At 57.7% G+C, this 14,855-nt stretch overlaps 2 protein-coding genes across 4 annotated transcripts in view; one reads left to right on the top strand and one right to left on the bottom strand.

Annotated features, from left to right (window-relative positions):
- MAN2C1 (mannosidase alpha class 2C member 1) overlaps positions 1–10,245 on the top strand; it is an 11,210-nt gene extending 965 nt beyond the window's left edge. The window contains exons 3-26 of one of the 3 annotated variants that reach the window (XM_007446701.1): positions 177–300; positions 1,457–1,527; positions 2,612–2,789; positions 3,099–3,288; positions 4,420–4,526; positions 4,709–4,819; positions 5,024–5,116; positions 5,245–5,361; positions 5,587–5,682; positions 5,779–5,924; positions 6,278–6,401; positions 6,762–6,883; positions 6,989–7,074; positions 7,191–7,346; positions 7,553–7,650; positions 7,832–7,926; positions 8,186–8,290; positions 8,392–8,548; positions 8,640–8,783; positions 9,171–9,280; positions 9,381–9,460; positions 9,595–9,743; positions 9,831–9,940; positions 10,013–10,245. In XM_007446701.1, the coding sequence (XP_007446763.1) occupies positions 177–300; positions 1,457–1,527; positions 2,612–2,789; positions 3,099–3,288; positions 4,420–4,526; positions 4,709–4,819; positions 5,024–5,116; positions 5,245–5,361; positions 5,587–5,682; positions 5,779–5,924; positions 6,278–6,401; positions 6,762–6,883; positions 6,989–7,074; positions 7,191–7,346; positions 7,553–7,650; positions 7,832–7,926; positions 8,186–8,290; positions 8,392–8,548; positions 8,640–8,783; positions 9,171–9,280; positions 9,381–9,460; positions 9,595–9,743; positions 9,831–9,940; positions 10,013–10,139 (2,896 nt within the window). In that variant the 3' untranslated portion in view covers positions 10,140–10,245. Of the gene's footprint in view, positions 1–176; positions 301–1,456; positions 1,528–2,611; positions 2,790–3,098; positions 3,289–4,419; positions 4,527–4,708; positions 4,820–5,023; positions 5,117–5,244; positions 5,362–5,586; positions 5,683–5,778; positions 5,925–6,277; positions 6,402–6,761; positions 6,884–6,988; positions 7,075–7,190; positions 7,347–7,539; positions 7,651–7,793; positions 7,927–8,185; positions 8,291–8,391; positions 8,549–8,639; positions 8,784–9,170; positions 9,281–9,380; positions 9,461–9,594; positions 9,744–9,830; positions 9,941–10,012 lie in introns of all 3 variants that reach the window. The other 2 variants (XM_007446700.1, XM_007446702.1) reach the window with 2 other exon arrangements.
- Positions 10,246–10,953: 708 nt separating this feature from the next.
- Positions 10,954–14,855, bottom strand: part of NEIL1 (nei like DNA glycosylase 1) — a 6,299-nt gene continuing 2,397 nt past the window's right edge. Inside the window, exons 3-10 of the mRNA XM_007446699.1 lie at positions 13,429–13,548; positions 13,269–13,332; positions 12,894–12,993; positions 12,345–12,472; positions 11,994–12,021; positions 11,748–11,809; positions 11,414–11,579; positions 10,954–11,232 (exon numbers count right to left, since the gene is read on the bottom strand). Coding sequence (XP_007446761.1) covers positions 11,162–11,232; positions 11,414–11,579; positions 11,748–11,809; positions 11,994–12,021; positions 12,345–12,472; positions 12,894–12,993; positions 13,269–13,332; positions 13,429–13,548 — 739 coding nt within the window. The 3' untranslated portion in view covers positions 10,954–11,161. The remainder of the gene's footprint in view (positions 11,233–11,413; positions 11,580–11,747; positions 11,810–11,993; positions 12,022–12,344; positions 12,473–12,893; positions 12,994–13,268; positions 13,333–13,428; positions 13,549–14,855) is intronic.

Raw genomic sequence — 14,855 nt, 5'->3', positions numbered from 1 at the left:
TTCCCTCACCTTGCTGTACACCCCGCTGCTCCTTTCTTGTGGATCAAAGCTGAATACCTTGTGATGCTGCAGATACTTGGTGAAAGTCTCAAGCCCCTGCTGACCCTTAGTCCAAGGAAGTATGTCGAAAGGAAAGGGCTTTGACCCCTAGGCCTATCTTAGTGGTTCTATTGCAGATGGTGGACCTGTTGGTTCCGGGTGGAGCTGACCATCCCAGAGGCCTGGGTGGGTCAGGAAGTTCACCTTCGCTGGGAAAGTGATGGAGAAGGCCTGGTGTGGCGTGATGGGGAACCTGTCCAGGTGAGGAGCCCTGCCCTAGGTCAGGTATGGCCACATTTCAGCCCTGGTCTCTGGAGAAGCCACAGCCGAGTGGCTGTGCCTGCAGGGTGGTATCAGGATTTCAGGACTGGACAAGTTGTTGCTTGGGCCCCTGTGTAATTGTTCCTTCTCATGTTTGAGAGGATCGCTGAGGGTCTCAACATAATTAATACTAAACCAACCCTGCCACTGACTGGTCACCCTCCCATTCTGGGATGAAAATAGTTATTAATCAAGTACAATAGTAGGTACAGCAGATCCATTTATTAACCCTTTACTAGGTGCCAGACTAGTGACTTTGCAGACTATATCACTTTTTATTTTTAGTTTTAAATAAACTGGTTTTTATTATATGTAATATATGCTTATGGCAGTCGGGGAGGGAGACTTTGAAACAGTTCTGGATAATATAAAGTTTAAAAAGTCCTCTTCACCTGAAATAATGGATATCTCCCTGCTACCTCACCCCCAGTTCCCCAGATATAACCACTATTAAGTACCTTGTTTATGCATCCAACCTTAACAGGTTTAACCTTTAAAATCCTATGTGGTAGGTCTTTATGGCCATTTACAGACTAAGAAACTGAGATATATAGATGTTAACACACTTGTTCAGGTTCACACAGCTTCCATTTCAGTTTGACTAACCCTCAGTCTCAGGTCAGGACTGTTGTTCTTCCTGTACAGAAAGATGGCAGACCTCTCCCTCCCTCCCTTCACTGGCTCAGCGGATGTCTCCTGAGTGCCCTCTCTGGCAGGTCCCTGTGCTAAGCACTGGGGATATAGTGGGGAATGAGGTAAACCTGTCCCTGACTTCATAGAGTTTCCCTTCAGATGCTTATTCAGGGCTACAGAGGCCACCAGAAGCCGCCAAGGACCTGATACCTCCCCAAGACTCCACAAGACCAGTGGCTTTTCTGCTGGCAAATAGCTGCCATTTGGTGGTCATGGCACTGACTGCCATGGGGGTTGGGGCACCTGCTACCAGAGGTCCCTTATTTGTCAATCTTGGCCTTGTCTGGGAGAGAGGAGCCAGTGCTAGGGACCTGGTAGAGGGGCCTGGCCTCCCTCAGCTTATACTTCATCTGAGCTGTTCACAAGCCTCAGGTCCTGTCTCTTTCACTGCACTCCCCACCAGGGTTTGACCAAAGAGGGGGAGAAGACCAGCTATGTCCTGACTGACAAGCTGGGGGAAGAAGACCCCCGGAGGTGAGTGAGTCCCTGTGCTGTAGTTGACCAGTGCTGTAGGGGAGGGAGCACCAGTGGGCAAGGAGGAGCTGAGGCCCAGAGCCATCTGAGAAACATACCCACTTTCAATACAACCATCTTCAACTCTCATAGTTTATTTTTGAAAAGCAGGATTTCTCTGGCTATAAAGATAGTGTTTTCGTTCTTGGGTTAAATACAGAAAAGCACAAAGAAGTAAATAACTCCCATTATCCCATCACTTAGTGATGCCCATTATTAACATCTCAGCATTCTTCTCAGGAATTCTTTCAAATGTAGTTTTTACTAGTTGAGGTTGTATTTCTTTGATATTTTGAATCCTGATTTTTAAAAAATCCATATTATAACATGCATTTTATGACATTATCAAAAACTCTTCTTAGGTATTATATTTATTGAACATTGTGTATCTGATGTTTCCAGGCACTGGGACTGTGATGGTGAATGATGTGATTCTTGACAGCAAGGGGCACTCACATATACTTATATAATTGCAAAACTGAAGAGGGCTTTGAAAGAAAAAACTTTCAACATAAGAAATCTGTTCTAGACTAGGGAGAGGGATAAGAGGAGAGTCATGGAAGGCTTCCTGAAGGAAGTCATGTTTGCTCTCTGAAGACTGAGTAGAACAGCACCACAGCCCACCATGCTCTCCAAACAGTGGCCTGCCCATATTGGCTGATGGATCTTTGTTCTGAAAGACTGGACCTGGGAGATCCAAACATGTTTTTAATGTGCAAAGAGGGTTCTGAAACCAAGGCAGTGCATTGTAAAGACAGCTTTGGAAATAAAAGTCTAAACAACAGCATAATTCATATGGTTCCAAACTTGGCTACTTATTCACCCCAACCAAGGCAGAACACTCATCAGCAGAATTTGGTGTAGTCTGTTGTTTCTACCATGACCCTCTCTCACACGCACCTGACATAACTGTGAGATCCTCTGGGTGGTAGATCCTGGGGGTGAATAGGGAGGGGTCTGCTGGATGCCTCTTTGGTCCTCCCTCCCCAAGCCCCAGAGTCCTCTGCCAGTCCCTTGGCCTGAGGCTGCCTCCCCGCATTTGTAGCCTGACACTCTATGTGGAAGTAGCCTGCAATGGGCTCCTGGGGGCCGGGAAGGGACCCATGATCGCAGCCCCTGACCCAGAGAAGATGTTCCAGGTGAGCCGGGCTGAGCTGGCTGTGTTCCACCGGGATGTCCACAAGCTCCTGGTGGATCTGGAGCTGCTGCTGGGGATGGCCAAGGTACTCGACACCCCCGCGCCACCTGCTCACCCTCTAGAGCCCTGTTCCAGGCAGGCTGTTTCTTGGGTCAGATAGTTGGGACTCTGGGAATCCAGAATAGGGAGGGTGTTTCATGCCTGCCTGAGTGTTGAAAGGATTTCCCTGTGTAAAGGGGAGGAAGGAGACAGTGCTGAGCAGGGGGGCCAGCAGGAGCACAGGGTTGGAGGTAGGGAGGAGCTCTGCTGAGAACCCGTGGGAGATCAGCTGGGGTCTAATTTTGGAGACTCTGCTTGCTTGAGATGGGGATTAAGGGACAGAACCCTGCTGCAGGGCCTCGGGGAGGACAACCAGCGCAGCTACCAGGCCCTGTACACAGCCAACCAGATGGTGAACGTATGTGACCCCGCCCAGCCGGAGACCTTCCCAGTGGCCCAGGCCCTGGCCTCCAAGTTCTTTGGCCAACGTGGGGGTGAAAGCCAGCATACCATCCATGCCCTGGGACACTGCCACATTGATACAGGTAGGGCAGCAGTTGGCTGGGCTGGTTCGGGGAGGCAGGAGTGGCCTCGAAGACCTGGCTGTGCCCTGGAAGCACTATGTGATCCCCATCAAGTTCTTGCCCCACTTGGACCTCAGTTTTCCCTGGGGAAAGGGGAATGGGCTGTAGGCTCTGCTAGATGTGGCTTCATTTATTCTTTCAACAAAATCTGATGCCCCGTGTGGCCGCATGCTAGATATTGGGGGGCTAGGACTATAGAGACTGGTGATCACAAAATAGGCAGACACAGTGCTGCCATGATGGAGGGAAGGATGGGGGGCTGGGGAGCCCAGAAGAGGCATTTAACCCAGCTGGGCCTGGGGGATTCAAGAAAGGTTTCTCAGAGGAGATGACCTTTGAACAGAGTGAGGATGAGTAAGAATTTGACAAGTGCCCAAGTCCTCAGAGAGGAGTGATGTGGAAGTATGGGGACTCAAGCCCAGGGGGAGTTTCCTGGGGAGGATCAGAAGGTCAGTTTTGAACCTGGTTAAGTCTGCAGTGTCCATAGGCTTATGGGAAATTACATTTTTCAAAAACTCCCCAAAGTATTGATTCTGACGCAGCTAAAGTTTCTGAACCACAGAACAAGGGCTTTCTCTGCTGCGCCAAAGCATGGGATGTAGAGTTCTGGGCTGGTAAAGAAGGAACTGAGGCCTAGAGGTTGCAAGAGGCTATAGTGCCTCACGCAGGACAGCTGGCCCAGGCAGGTCCATCTCAGGAAGCTGTGCCCTCTGTTCCAGGCTGTCCTTCAATGTGCATGCAGGGGAAGGGCCAACCCCCACTACCTCTTATAGGATCCTCTCAGGGGTGTCTAAACCTCAGAGTAAGGCTATTCCAGGGACTGGGGCCTCCAATTCCTGATGTAAAATTGATCCGATCGGCCCAGCCAACCTCCTTTCCCCAGTCCCTACTCCTACCTTGCAAGAGTGATGTAAAGTGACAGCTCAGGAGAGATGCCACAGGACTTTGCAGGGAAAGGGCCTGGGATGGACGGAAGGCTAGGAGGCCCAGGCTAGGCGTGGTTGGGTGCTGGGGGGCAGGGGTGCGGCTGGAGATCTGTGAGGAGCTGGGGACCTTGCTGCTCTCCTATCCTCCACCCTCCTCCCCGTCTAGCCTGGCTCTGGCCCTTCAAGGAGACCGTGCGGAAATGTGCCCGGAGCTGGGTGACAGTCGTTCAGCTCATGGAGCGGAATCCTGAGTTCATCTTTGCCTGCTCCCAGGTCAGAGGGACGGCTGTGCGGTGGTACCTGGAGCCCAATGGGCGCTAGTGTGAGGTTCCAAGGGCTTCTGGGGCCTGAGGGGCAGGACTACTCACCCTCAGCCACCCACTGGGCCCCAGGTGCTCAGCCCTGGGTGGGGTTCTTGTCCCCCTGGCCCAGCTCCCGCCTCATCTGCCCCACAGGCACAGCAGCTCGCGTGGGTGAAGAGCCACTACCCTGGCCTGCATGCCCGGCTCCAGGAGTTTGCCTGCCGTGGGCAATTTGTGCCCGTCGGGGGCACCTGGGTGGAGATGGTAAGTGCAGTCCACAGCCCTGGCCCCAGAAACCTCCCCTCTGGCAGACAGACAGGTGGGCCTGTGAGGAGATGGACACTCCCTGGGCACTGGCTATAACCCAGTGTCAGAGCCCTGGCTGCTCCTGTCCGGGTGGTTGGCCTGAGCTCCTGCGCATTGCACCTGGTGCTGACCCCGGCTGCCTCCCTGTTCCCTCACTGCCAGGATGGGAACCTTCCCAGCGGAGAGGCCATGGTGAGGCAGTTCCTGCAGGGACAGAGCTTCTTCCTGCAGGAGTTTGGGAAGATGTGCTCCGAGGTAGGCCGGGAGCAGCTGCGCCTGCAGGCGCATGGGGCTGGAGCTTGCCCTTGAGTGATGAGGGGCAGAGGCCGTGGCCGTGCTGCCGAGAGCCATGGTTCCCATGTCCAGAGGCCCTTTCCCTGCAGTTCTGGCTGCCAGACACATTCGGCTACTCAGCGCAGCTCCCACAGATCATGCGCAGCTGTGGCATCAGGCACTTCCTCACCCAAAAACTGAGCTGGAACTTGGTGAACTCCTTCCCGGTGAGCAGGCCCCAGGGAACCAGGCTCAGAGTGGGCCTGGGTCCCACCTAGCCCATACATCTCCGTCCAGGCTTATTGAGGGGCCCTGGACAAACCACCCAACCCCAACCCAGAGAAGGCGTGCCTGCCCCAGGGTCACACAACAGGAGGGGCAGGTCTAGGAGGCCCGGCTCTGCCTCAGCCCTGACTCTGCCCTCTCTCTTCTACCTGTTTCCCTGCCTGCAGCACCATACCTTTTTCTGGGAGGGGCTGGATGGCTCCCGGGTGCTGGCCCACTTCCCGCCTGGTGACTCATATGGGATGCAGGGCAGTGTGGAGGAGGTGAGAGGGCACCTAGTGGCCAAGGTCGGGGCTGGGAGGCAGGCTGGAGAGGGCTGGGTGTCCTGTCCTAAGCTGACCCTGAGCCCGCCTGTGCAGGTGCTGAAGACTGTGGCCAAAAACCGGGACAAGGGGCGTACCAACCACAGTGCCTTCCTCTTTGGCTTTGGGGATGGGGGTGGTGGCCCCACCCAGACAATGGTGGACCGCTTGAAGCGGCTGTGCAATACAGATGGGCTGCCCAGGTCAGGCCTGGGCTCACTCAGCCCTACCCTCCACCCTTGCCCTTAGTCCTTCCTTCTGCTCAAATATTGGGCCCGACACTTCCCCTAAACCTTGTCCCCCTCCAATCCCGGACCATGGGCTCCTCCCAACTTCTACCCTGGTGGTAGGGTGAGGGGAAAGCTAAAGGTGGGACGGGGCTTAAACCTACTAGAGAGCAAACTCTCCTGGGGTGTCCAGAACTGGCTTTGTGTGGACAGGGAGCTCTCTGGGCGTGGCTCCTTTCTGTCGGGACTGGATCTCTTGTCACCCTTGCATGGAAGAAGGGTGAATCACACGGCCAAGCTGGGAGACCCAGGCTTGCAGTCTCCCTCAGGGTGCAGCTCTCTTCTCCGGAGCAACTCTTCTCGGCGCTGGAGGGCCACTCGGGGCAGCTGTGCACGTGGGTCGGAGAGCTCTTCCTGGAGCTACATAATGGCACCTATACAACCCATGCCCAGGTCAGGAGCTGGTTGCTGAGCCAAATGGGGAGGGCGTGCCCTTGAGAGGCCCAGAGGGTCAGAGGAGGAAGCAGGGGACAGAGCCCAGCCCAGACCTGGGGGAAGAGGCTTGTGTTCCACAGAGGAGCTGAGAGGAGAGAAGTGCAAGAGCCGGGTGGTCAGGAGCCTAGAAGAGGCAGGACTGAGCATCCCTGAGGGAGGAAGGGCTTGGGCTGAGGGGAGAGGAGGGAGGCATCTGGGGCAGATAACTCACAAGAGGCCCTGGGGAGCCACCAGGGGTTCTGAGCAAGGGAAGGCTTTGGAAGGTGCCCTGGGATGCTTGAACAGACTCTAGACTGATTCTCCCTACCCTGGGCTCAGATCAAGAAGGGGAACCGGGAGTGTGAGCGGATCCTGCATGACGTGGAGCTGCTTAGCAGCCTGGCCCTGGCCCGCAGTGCCCAGTTCCTCTACCCGGCCGCCCAGCTGCAGGACCTCTGGAGGTCAGCCTGTCTTCTGCCCCCTGCCACCCACTAACCTCACCCCAGACACCTCTGCGGCTGCCCCTCCCTCCCAGCCTTCCGCAGCCCTGCCCTTGGCCCCCGCAGGCTCCTGCTTCTGAACCAGTTCCACGACGTGGTGACTGGAAGCTGCATCCAGCTGGTGGCAGAGGAAGCCATGTGCCACTACGAAGGTGAGGCTGACAACATTTCCGCCGCTCTCCAGCACCCAGGGTAGAGTGTCTCCTGTGGGACATTCAGGGGTCACCCAGACCCACTGCCCACCCATGACCAGCCAGTCTCTCCCCAGACATCCATTCCCGTGGCAACACACTGCTCAGTGCTGCAGCCGCAGCCCTTTGCGCTGGGGAGCCAGGTCCTGAGGGCCTCCTCATTGTCAACACACTGCCCTGGAAGCGCACTGAAGTGTTGGCCCTGCCCAGGCCTGGTGGGGCCCACTGCCTAGGTATGAGCTGGGGAGATGGGTGGCTACTGTAGCAGGAGGGATCAAGGCCAAATCGAGAGTTGGGGACATTCCCCTGGGGATCTCTGCCCTGGGTTGCCCCAGGCTAGAGAGTACTAGTATTAACCCCCTCCAGTCCACCACCCCGCCCCGAGTATGGTTACTGGAAGGTGAAGGAGGCTGCGCTGATGCCCAGGCTTCATCCCCAGCTCTGGTGACAGTGCCCAGCATGGGCTATGCTCCTGCTCCCACCCCCACCTCGCTGCAGCCCCTGCTGCCCCAGCAGCCTGTGTTTGTGGTGCAGGAGGTGAGTGCTGGCACGTCGCGGTGGGCGGGGGCTGGCTGTCCTGGGCTGTCCCTGACAACATGGGGCTTCTGAGCTCCCCAACCTGGAGCAGGTGGCAAGGCAGGGCTGGGGCTGGGGTTGGGCGGGCTATTGGTGGCGGGAAGCCTCTGCAGACTTAGCCTCAAGGCCCCCTCCCACCAAGACTGACGGTTCTGTGACTCTGGACAACGGCATCATCCGGGTGAGGCTGGACCCAACTGGCCGCCTGACGTCTCTGGTGCTGGTGGCCTCCGGCAGGTGCTAACCCCTCACAGCCCTCTCCCAGTGCCTGGTAGGGGACCCCAGACCTCTCATTCCCTCTGTCCCCTGGCCACAGCTGACCACAGTAGCCCACAGGTGGCTCAGGACTGGGACCTACACATGGAATGGGGCCGGCTGGGTTAGGAGTCTCCTGTCCTCTGGGCCTACTCACCCTACCTCCCGCCCCACCCACCTCACACAGCTGGAGAGACTGCGGTCATACAGTTGTAAAGCGCCAGTCTCCGTGTCCTTCCAGGGAGGCCATTGCTGAGGGTGCCGTGGGGAACCAGTTTGTGCTGTTCGATGATGTCCCCCTGTACTGGGACGCGTGGGACGTCATGGACTACCACCTAGAAACACGGTGCGGGGTGGGCAGGACTCAGGGGCGGCGTGGGATACGAGAGTATTGGGCCCCCTCCGCCAGGCCGTCCTGGCTCAGCGCCTCACTCCCCTGTTCCACAGGAAGCCAGTGCTGGGCCAGACAGGGACCTTGGCCGTGGGCACTCAGGGTGGCGTGCGGGGCAGTGCCTGGTTTCTGCTGCAGATCAGCCCCAATAGTCAGCTCAGCCAAGAGGTTGTGCTGGACGTCGGCTGCCCTTATGTCCGCTTCCACACCGAGGTAGCAGGGGGCAGGGTGGTGGGTATCTTCCCTAGGTGTGGCCGGTGAGGAGGGGTCCCTCCTCTTGCACCCCTACCTCCACGCCCGACAGGTGCACTGGCACGAGGCCCACAAGTTCCTGAAGGTGGAGTTCCCTGCCCGTGTGCGGAGCCCCCAGGCCACCTTTGAGGTCCAGTTCGGACATCTGCAGCGGCCCACCCACTACAACACCTCTTGGGACTGGGCCCGATTTGAGGTCTGACGTGGGGTGGTGTGGGGCGGGGTGTGGTGGAGGGTTTGGATCCTCCCTGGCTGGGGAGGGACTAGTTGTGTGGTATGGGGTGAGGAGGAGGAAGATGATGATCAGTATTTGCTGGTTCCTGACATGTATGCCAGGCATGGTGCTAAATGCTTTCTGTTTAGTCTGATATTCATGCCCATTTGGTGGGGTAAGTACCCTTATCCCCCTTTCCCAGATGAGGAGCTGGGGCTTAGACAGGTTGTGTGGTGTGTGCAGGGCCTCCTGTAGTGAGAGCTGGCATTCAATCGTGTGGTCCCAGAGCTTCCCTCAGTCTACTGACAGGAGCTCTGGAGCACGAGGAGGAGGCGGGGCCACCAAGTGGGTCTCCGATCTACCCTCCAGGTGTGGGCCCACCGCTGGATGGATCTGTCAGAGCACGGCTTTGGGCTGGCTCTGCTCAATGACTGCAAGTATGGCGCATCAGTGCGAGGCAGCGTCCTCAGCCTCTCCCTGTGAGTGGGGTGCCTCCCAGGGACGGGTATGGGAGCGCGGTCTTCCCAGGACAGAACTTCGGCGGCTCCAGCCTGGCCCTTACCACCCTCCCCACCCCAGCTTGCGGGCGCCCAAGTCCCCTGACGCCACGGTTGACATGGGGCGCCACGAGTTCACCTACGCGCTGATGCCGCATGAGGGTGAGTGCTGCGGCCCCGATACCTCTCTGCCCCTCTCAGCCTCGGTTGCCCCAACGGTAAGTGGGGAGCACTCCAGCAGTCCCACGCGCCTACCCTCATTTTCCACCACGCGTCCCTTTCCGGTCTGCGCCCAGGGTCCTTCCAGGACGCTGGCGTTATTCCCGCTGCCTACAGCCTCAACTTCCCCCTGTTGGCGCTACCTGCCCCAGGCCCGGCACCCGCCGCCGCCTGGAGCGCCTTTTCAGTGTCCTCGCCCGCAGTCGTGTTGGAGACCGTCAAGCAGGCAAGGGCTGGTGGGGTGCGGGGAGCGGGCCGGGGTCCCGAGCTGGGCCCGCCCTCGGCCCCGCCCACCACGCACCTTCCTCTGTAGGCGGAGACCAGCCTCCAGGGCCGCAAGCTGGTCCTGAGGCTGTACGAGGCCCACGGCAGCCACGTGGACTGCTGGCTGCACACATCGCTGCCGGTTCAGGAGGCCGTCCTGTGAGTGGGGGTGCGGGGTGGGAGTGGGAGTCCTGCCCTCGCGGGGCCTTCATGGTCCCTCCTGTTCTCCAGCTGTGACCTCCTGGAGCGCCGAGACCCTGCTGGCCCCCTGCCCCTTCGGGACAGCCGCCTGAAGCTCACCTTTTCTCCCTTCCAAGTGCAGTCCCTGTTGCTCGTGCTGCAGCCTGCACCGAGCTGAGTCCCTGAGCGTGGGGTTTTGTTTGTGGAAGGCTTTGGGGGCTCCTCATTTCTGCCTCTCAAGCCTGAAGCAAGGATCAGTTACCTCATGAACAATAAACGCTTGGCTTAGGAACCCTGCTGGTAGCCCCTGCTCAGTCCCCACAGGGCCCAAACTCAGGCATTGAGGGGGGAAGTTTTTACCCCAGGCATCTGGGGACAGGGGCAAGATCTAAGGTTATCTGTGCGCACAGGGCCTGGATTGCAAGCCCCATGACAGAGACGTGGGATATCGGTGACCATAAGCTGACTGTAAGACCATGATATAAGAATCTCTTCTGGGACTTCCCTGGCGGTCCAGCGGTTAAGACTCCAAGCTTCCAATGCAGGGGATGAGTCGGGAAACTAAGATCCCGCATGCCATGTGGTGCGGCCGGCGGCGGTGGGGGGGAAGCAGCAGCAGCTCTTCCCCCGTGTCCACAGGCAGAGGGCCTGGGGCTGGGGAGGAGGCCTGGTGGGTGGGTTCTGGCTGGTCCCCACTAGGAGGGGAGCACTGACTAGTCTGGACTAGGCTAGGGGAGCAGCCACATGAGGAATCCTGGACTGGAGGAGCTACAGCTGGAGGAGCCTGGGCTGCCCCGGGGGACGGGGTGGGTCTCTGCACCACCTCTGAAGGGCTGTCCCTGCAGAGGCAGACTGTCCTGAGAGCCAGAGCCTTGAGGCCTGGGATGGGGCTCAGTCTGCCATGCTGAGGCAGTGGCCCTCCTGTCCCCAGGGCTGGGCACCAGGCCCTCCACATTTGGCTTTCCCAGATCTTCTGCAGCCAGCCCAAGAAGTTCAAGGTTTATCAGTTTACTAAAAATTACAGCCTTTTTCACATGGGCTTAAAAAATGGGGACAATGGGGACAATTAAAAACATCATAGTTGTATAGGGAATGGCCACAGGGCCAGGGGCAGCCAGTCCCCTGCAAGTTCCAGGAAGCCGCACAGACCCAGATCCAGGGCAGCAGGAAGGAGTGGATGCAAGCAAGGAGAACCTCCTGCTAAGAGGCCGAGGTCTCCTCAGGCTCCAAGGATGGGGTGTCAGCCTTGATCTTTTGGGGTCTGCGGCGGCCTGTGGGGAGGACAGGTGAGGTGGCAGCTCAGACCCCAGGCTGAGGACTCTGTCCCAACAGCTTCCCTACCACCTTTGTCGACGTGTTCCTCCCACCCGCACTGCCATCCCTTCCTCTCCTGGAGAGCCCGTTTTGGTGGCTCCCTTCCCTCCCTAGAGGAAGATGCTGAGGAAGGCCCACCTGAGGTCGCTGGTTGCCTCCTCCTCTTCCCTTTCTCAGGGACACGGGGGGCTTCTGGGTCCCGTTGGAGGCTGGTCCCCTCGGGCTGCTGGGCCGCAGTCTGCTCAGGAAGGCCTCTCCGTGCCCTTCGTGTCCTTGAAGGGGCCTTGTTTGGAGGTGGAGGGTTCTGGGTGGAGAAGACACGGGTCCCTGAGGAGCTCAGCAGGGCACAGGTTGGTTAGGACCCACCATTGCCCTCCATTGTCAAGGGAAGGAGCTGCCCAAGAGCCTGGCCTGGGAAGTGCAGCCAGGACAGGAGAGGGTACAGGGAGGGGGTAGGAGCAGGGAGACAAACCTCCACTTGGTCCTCAGGATCCCTCTGTGCTCCCTTGGATTTCTTCTTGCGGGACTTGCACCCTGCAGGATACCGTTGCTGATGGGGTTGGAGGGTCTTGTGGCCGCGGCCCCCTTTCTCTAGACTCCCATGCTCCCAGTCTGGAGTGCCTCCAAGGGTTGGAGTGGGGACTGGGATGGAGAAGGGTGCTGTAGCCCTTGCAGGCAACTAGTCCTTTTCCCTCTCATTACATTAGGCGTAGCTTACCTTTGGGCGCCAAGGGTCCAGGATCCCCCTAAAATGGAATCAGGAGAATTTAGGAGTCAATCTGGCAGGGATAGTTTTCCTTGGAGAGGCAGAACTCACACCTGTCCTTCCAGATCAGTGAAGCCCCTCCCCTAGGAAGCCTCTCTGACCGTCCCCTCCCCCCCAGGTCAGAGCCAACAGCAAGGTAACCCTGCCCTGGGCTGCTCCACTAGCTGGGACCCTGGGACTCAGAGGAGGGGAGGGGCATAGCACAGGGAAAGCTTAGATCCTCAGGAACGGCAACCCCAGGTCTTTCCATCCCACCAGCTTCCTTAGGGCTCCATTTGCCTGTGTGAGCATTAGAGCCCAAACCTGGAACCAGATGGTGCGGCCATGCCGGTCCCGCAGGGAGCTCATGCCTGGCGTGCCATAACACCGCAGCCAGGCTCGGAAGGCAGCAAAGTCCTCCTCCGTGCTCTCCGGCCCATAGCCTTTGCCCCCTGTGGGACAGAGGAGCCGGGCGGAGGTCAGAGGGCTGACTTAGGCTGGGAGGCGGGGGAGCCCAGTTAGACCTGGCTCAGACCTCAGCTTTACAAGCTGATGGACTGAGTCAGGGAGCCAAGGCTCTCCCTCCTCCAGCTGTGTGACCTCAGGCTGGTGTCTTCCCCACTCTGGGCCATGGCTTTCCCATCCTGGAGTTAAGAATCCTTGCCCTGCCTGCCTCATGGGGCAGCTCAGGGGACATAGACACCCGACACGTGAAGATCCGTGAAGGAGGCTTAGTCCATTTAGGAACGAGTAGGTTGACAAACTTCCATTCCCCAGGCAGGGAACCAGGCCCAGAGAGGGGCAGGAACTGTCCCAGGTTACACGATATGCCAAAGCAGACCTAGCTGGCCATCTTTGCCTCCCAAGCCTCACCCAGCTGGACCACTTCCTTGGGCACTGAGTGGCACAGCTCCAATAGGTCTGGGTTCTGCAGCTTGGCCCTGATCTTCTGGCTCAGGGTCAGCTCCGGGCTCTGGAGAAGAGGCAGGGGTAGGACCTGGATGTCAGTATGAGGCAGGGCCACTCCAAAGGCAGCTGACCCCTTGAGGAACAGACCCCTTCTGAGCTTGGCAGGACTCTTCATCTGCCCCCCATCACCTCCCCCACGCACACACATTGTAGAGATGGGGAAACAGGCTGGAAACCGAGAAGGGACCTGCTTGAGTTAAGCTGGAGACGCCTGACCCAGCCCCCAGACCCTTGTCAGCCTGCACTGATAGGTGTGTGCATCCCTCCCTGCAGCCTCACCGGCCTGTGCTGCTGCAGTGCCTCCAGAACTGTGCGGGCCTTCTCGAAGGGGGGTATCTTCAGCCTGCAGTGAGGTGGAGAGAGGGCGCCATGCTAAGCAGTGGGGAATGTGGGCACAGCCAGCCACCCCAGCCCCCGTGCCCAGGGCCTGCCTGCTGACCGGTATAGGATCTCTGCCCGCAGATAGTTGCCAATGCCATTGAAGAACCTCTGGTCCAAGAGGGCCTCACAAATGGGCCGGTCAAAGGCCTTGTCTGCTAGGTTTCGTAACACATTCTCCCTGGAGGGACACAGTCTGGGCACATGAGACCCATTCTGCCCACCCCACCCCTCCCTGCCTCCCAATGGGTTAGGGGAGAGGAGCTGGGGGAACCCATTCCTGGGTGCAAGGGAAGGAAATGGGGAGTCCCAGTTCCCCTCTTCCCAGCCTCAGTGGTGTTTTGGCAGTGGGAACCTCAGTTTTCTGTTAAATGGGAACAACAGTGTGGGATTTTAATGCATTACAAAAGGTAAAAAAATACCAGTCAAAAGCAGCATGTTCAAGAAAACACATGAGTCTAGGTATGTGGTGTGTATATCACCAAAGTGCCTCAGACTCGAGACATTTTTGAGAACAAGGTGACCACAGGACCTCAGGTGTGTCCGCAGGCTGGAACTCCCTGTCTAGGACTTCTGGTTGGTTAGATATGAAGATTTGATATTGGCGGGGTCAGGTCTTTTCAAGAAGCTGAAGATCTTCCAGGAAGCTGGTGCTGGTTCTGTTTATTTAGCAGGAGTGAGGGGGCAAGCCCTGGCTGGTGAGTGCCCCAGCAGCTCCCACCCCACCCCCAAGGGTCATGGGTCTCTCTTCACCACCATGAAGGGTACATGTATCTTGTTTCTTTGTGGAAAAGGATCATGGCAAGACTGACTCAGTGATGGGCGTGAGAAGCAAGTGAAATAGGGGGCCAGAAGACAGAGTTTTTGGGGTAAAGGTAAGAGTGGAAGGTTGGCCTGGATGTTCAGATCCCTGAGGGGGGCGGATCCGCACAGGCTCCGCAGCTGGAGGACAAAACAAGCCGAAACGCTCATCTTGTGAGAGAAGCTTCAGCTGGCAAAGAGTTAACTTGTGGCATGACTCCCCAGAAGAGGTGAAGTGGGAGAAATCCAAGACAACACAGACACCCCTAGGGGTGCACTTGGGGTCATACCTGGGAAGGCCAGCAGTCTGCTGCCTTCTGTGGCACCAGAGACGCTCTGACCCACCCCAAGGGGCAGCCGGAGGCCTGCCTTCCCCAAGAAAGGATTTGCTAAGTGCACTCCAAGCGTTTGTGTTTGTGATTCTTGTCAAGTTGCTTTTACTTTAGAGCTATGCACAGCTGGCTCCTTCTCATCAGGCAGGCCTCAGCTCACACGTCACCTGGGGTGGCCTTTCCTAATGCACCCTCCTCCTCCCCCTACCTCCACAGCTCAAAGTCATTTTCTACCTCTTGGATTTTTCTTCAGGCATGTGTCTATTTGAATTAATCTAGTCCCCTTTTCCCCCCTGCCCTACCTGAACTAGCTCTGTGGAAGCAGGGACCACATCCCTCTTGGTCACTGCTGAAC

Source organism: Lipotes vexillifer, unplaced genomic scaffold (assembly GCF_000442215.2).
Source record: "Lipotes vexillifer unplaced genomic scaffold, Lipotes_vexillifer_v1.1 scaffold242, whole genome shotgun sequence".
Taxonomy (NCBI): Eukaryota; Metazoa; Chordata; class Mammalia; order Artiodactyla; family Lipotidae; genus Lipotes; species Lipotes vexillifer.
The sequence above is the reverse complement of the archived record's forward strand: the minus strand, read 5'-3'. Positions and strand labels throughout refer to the sequence as shown.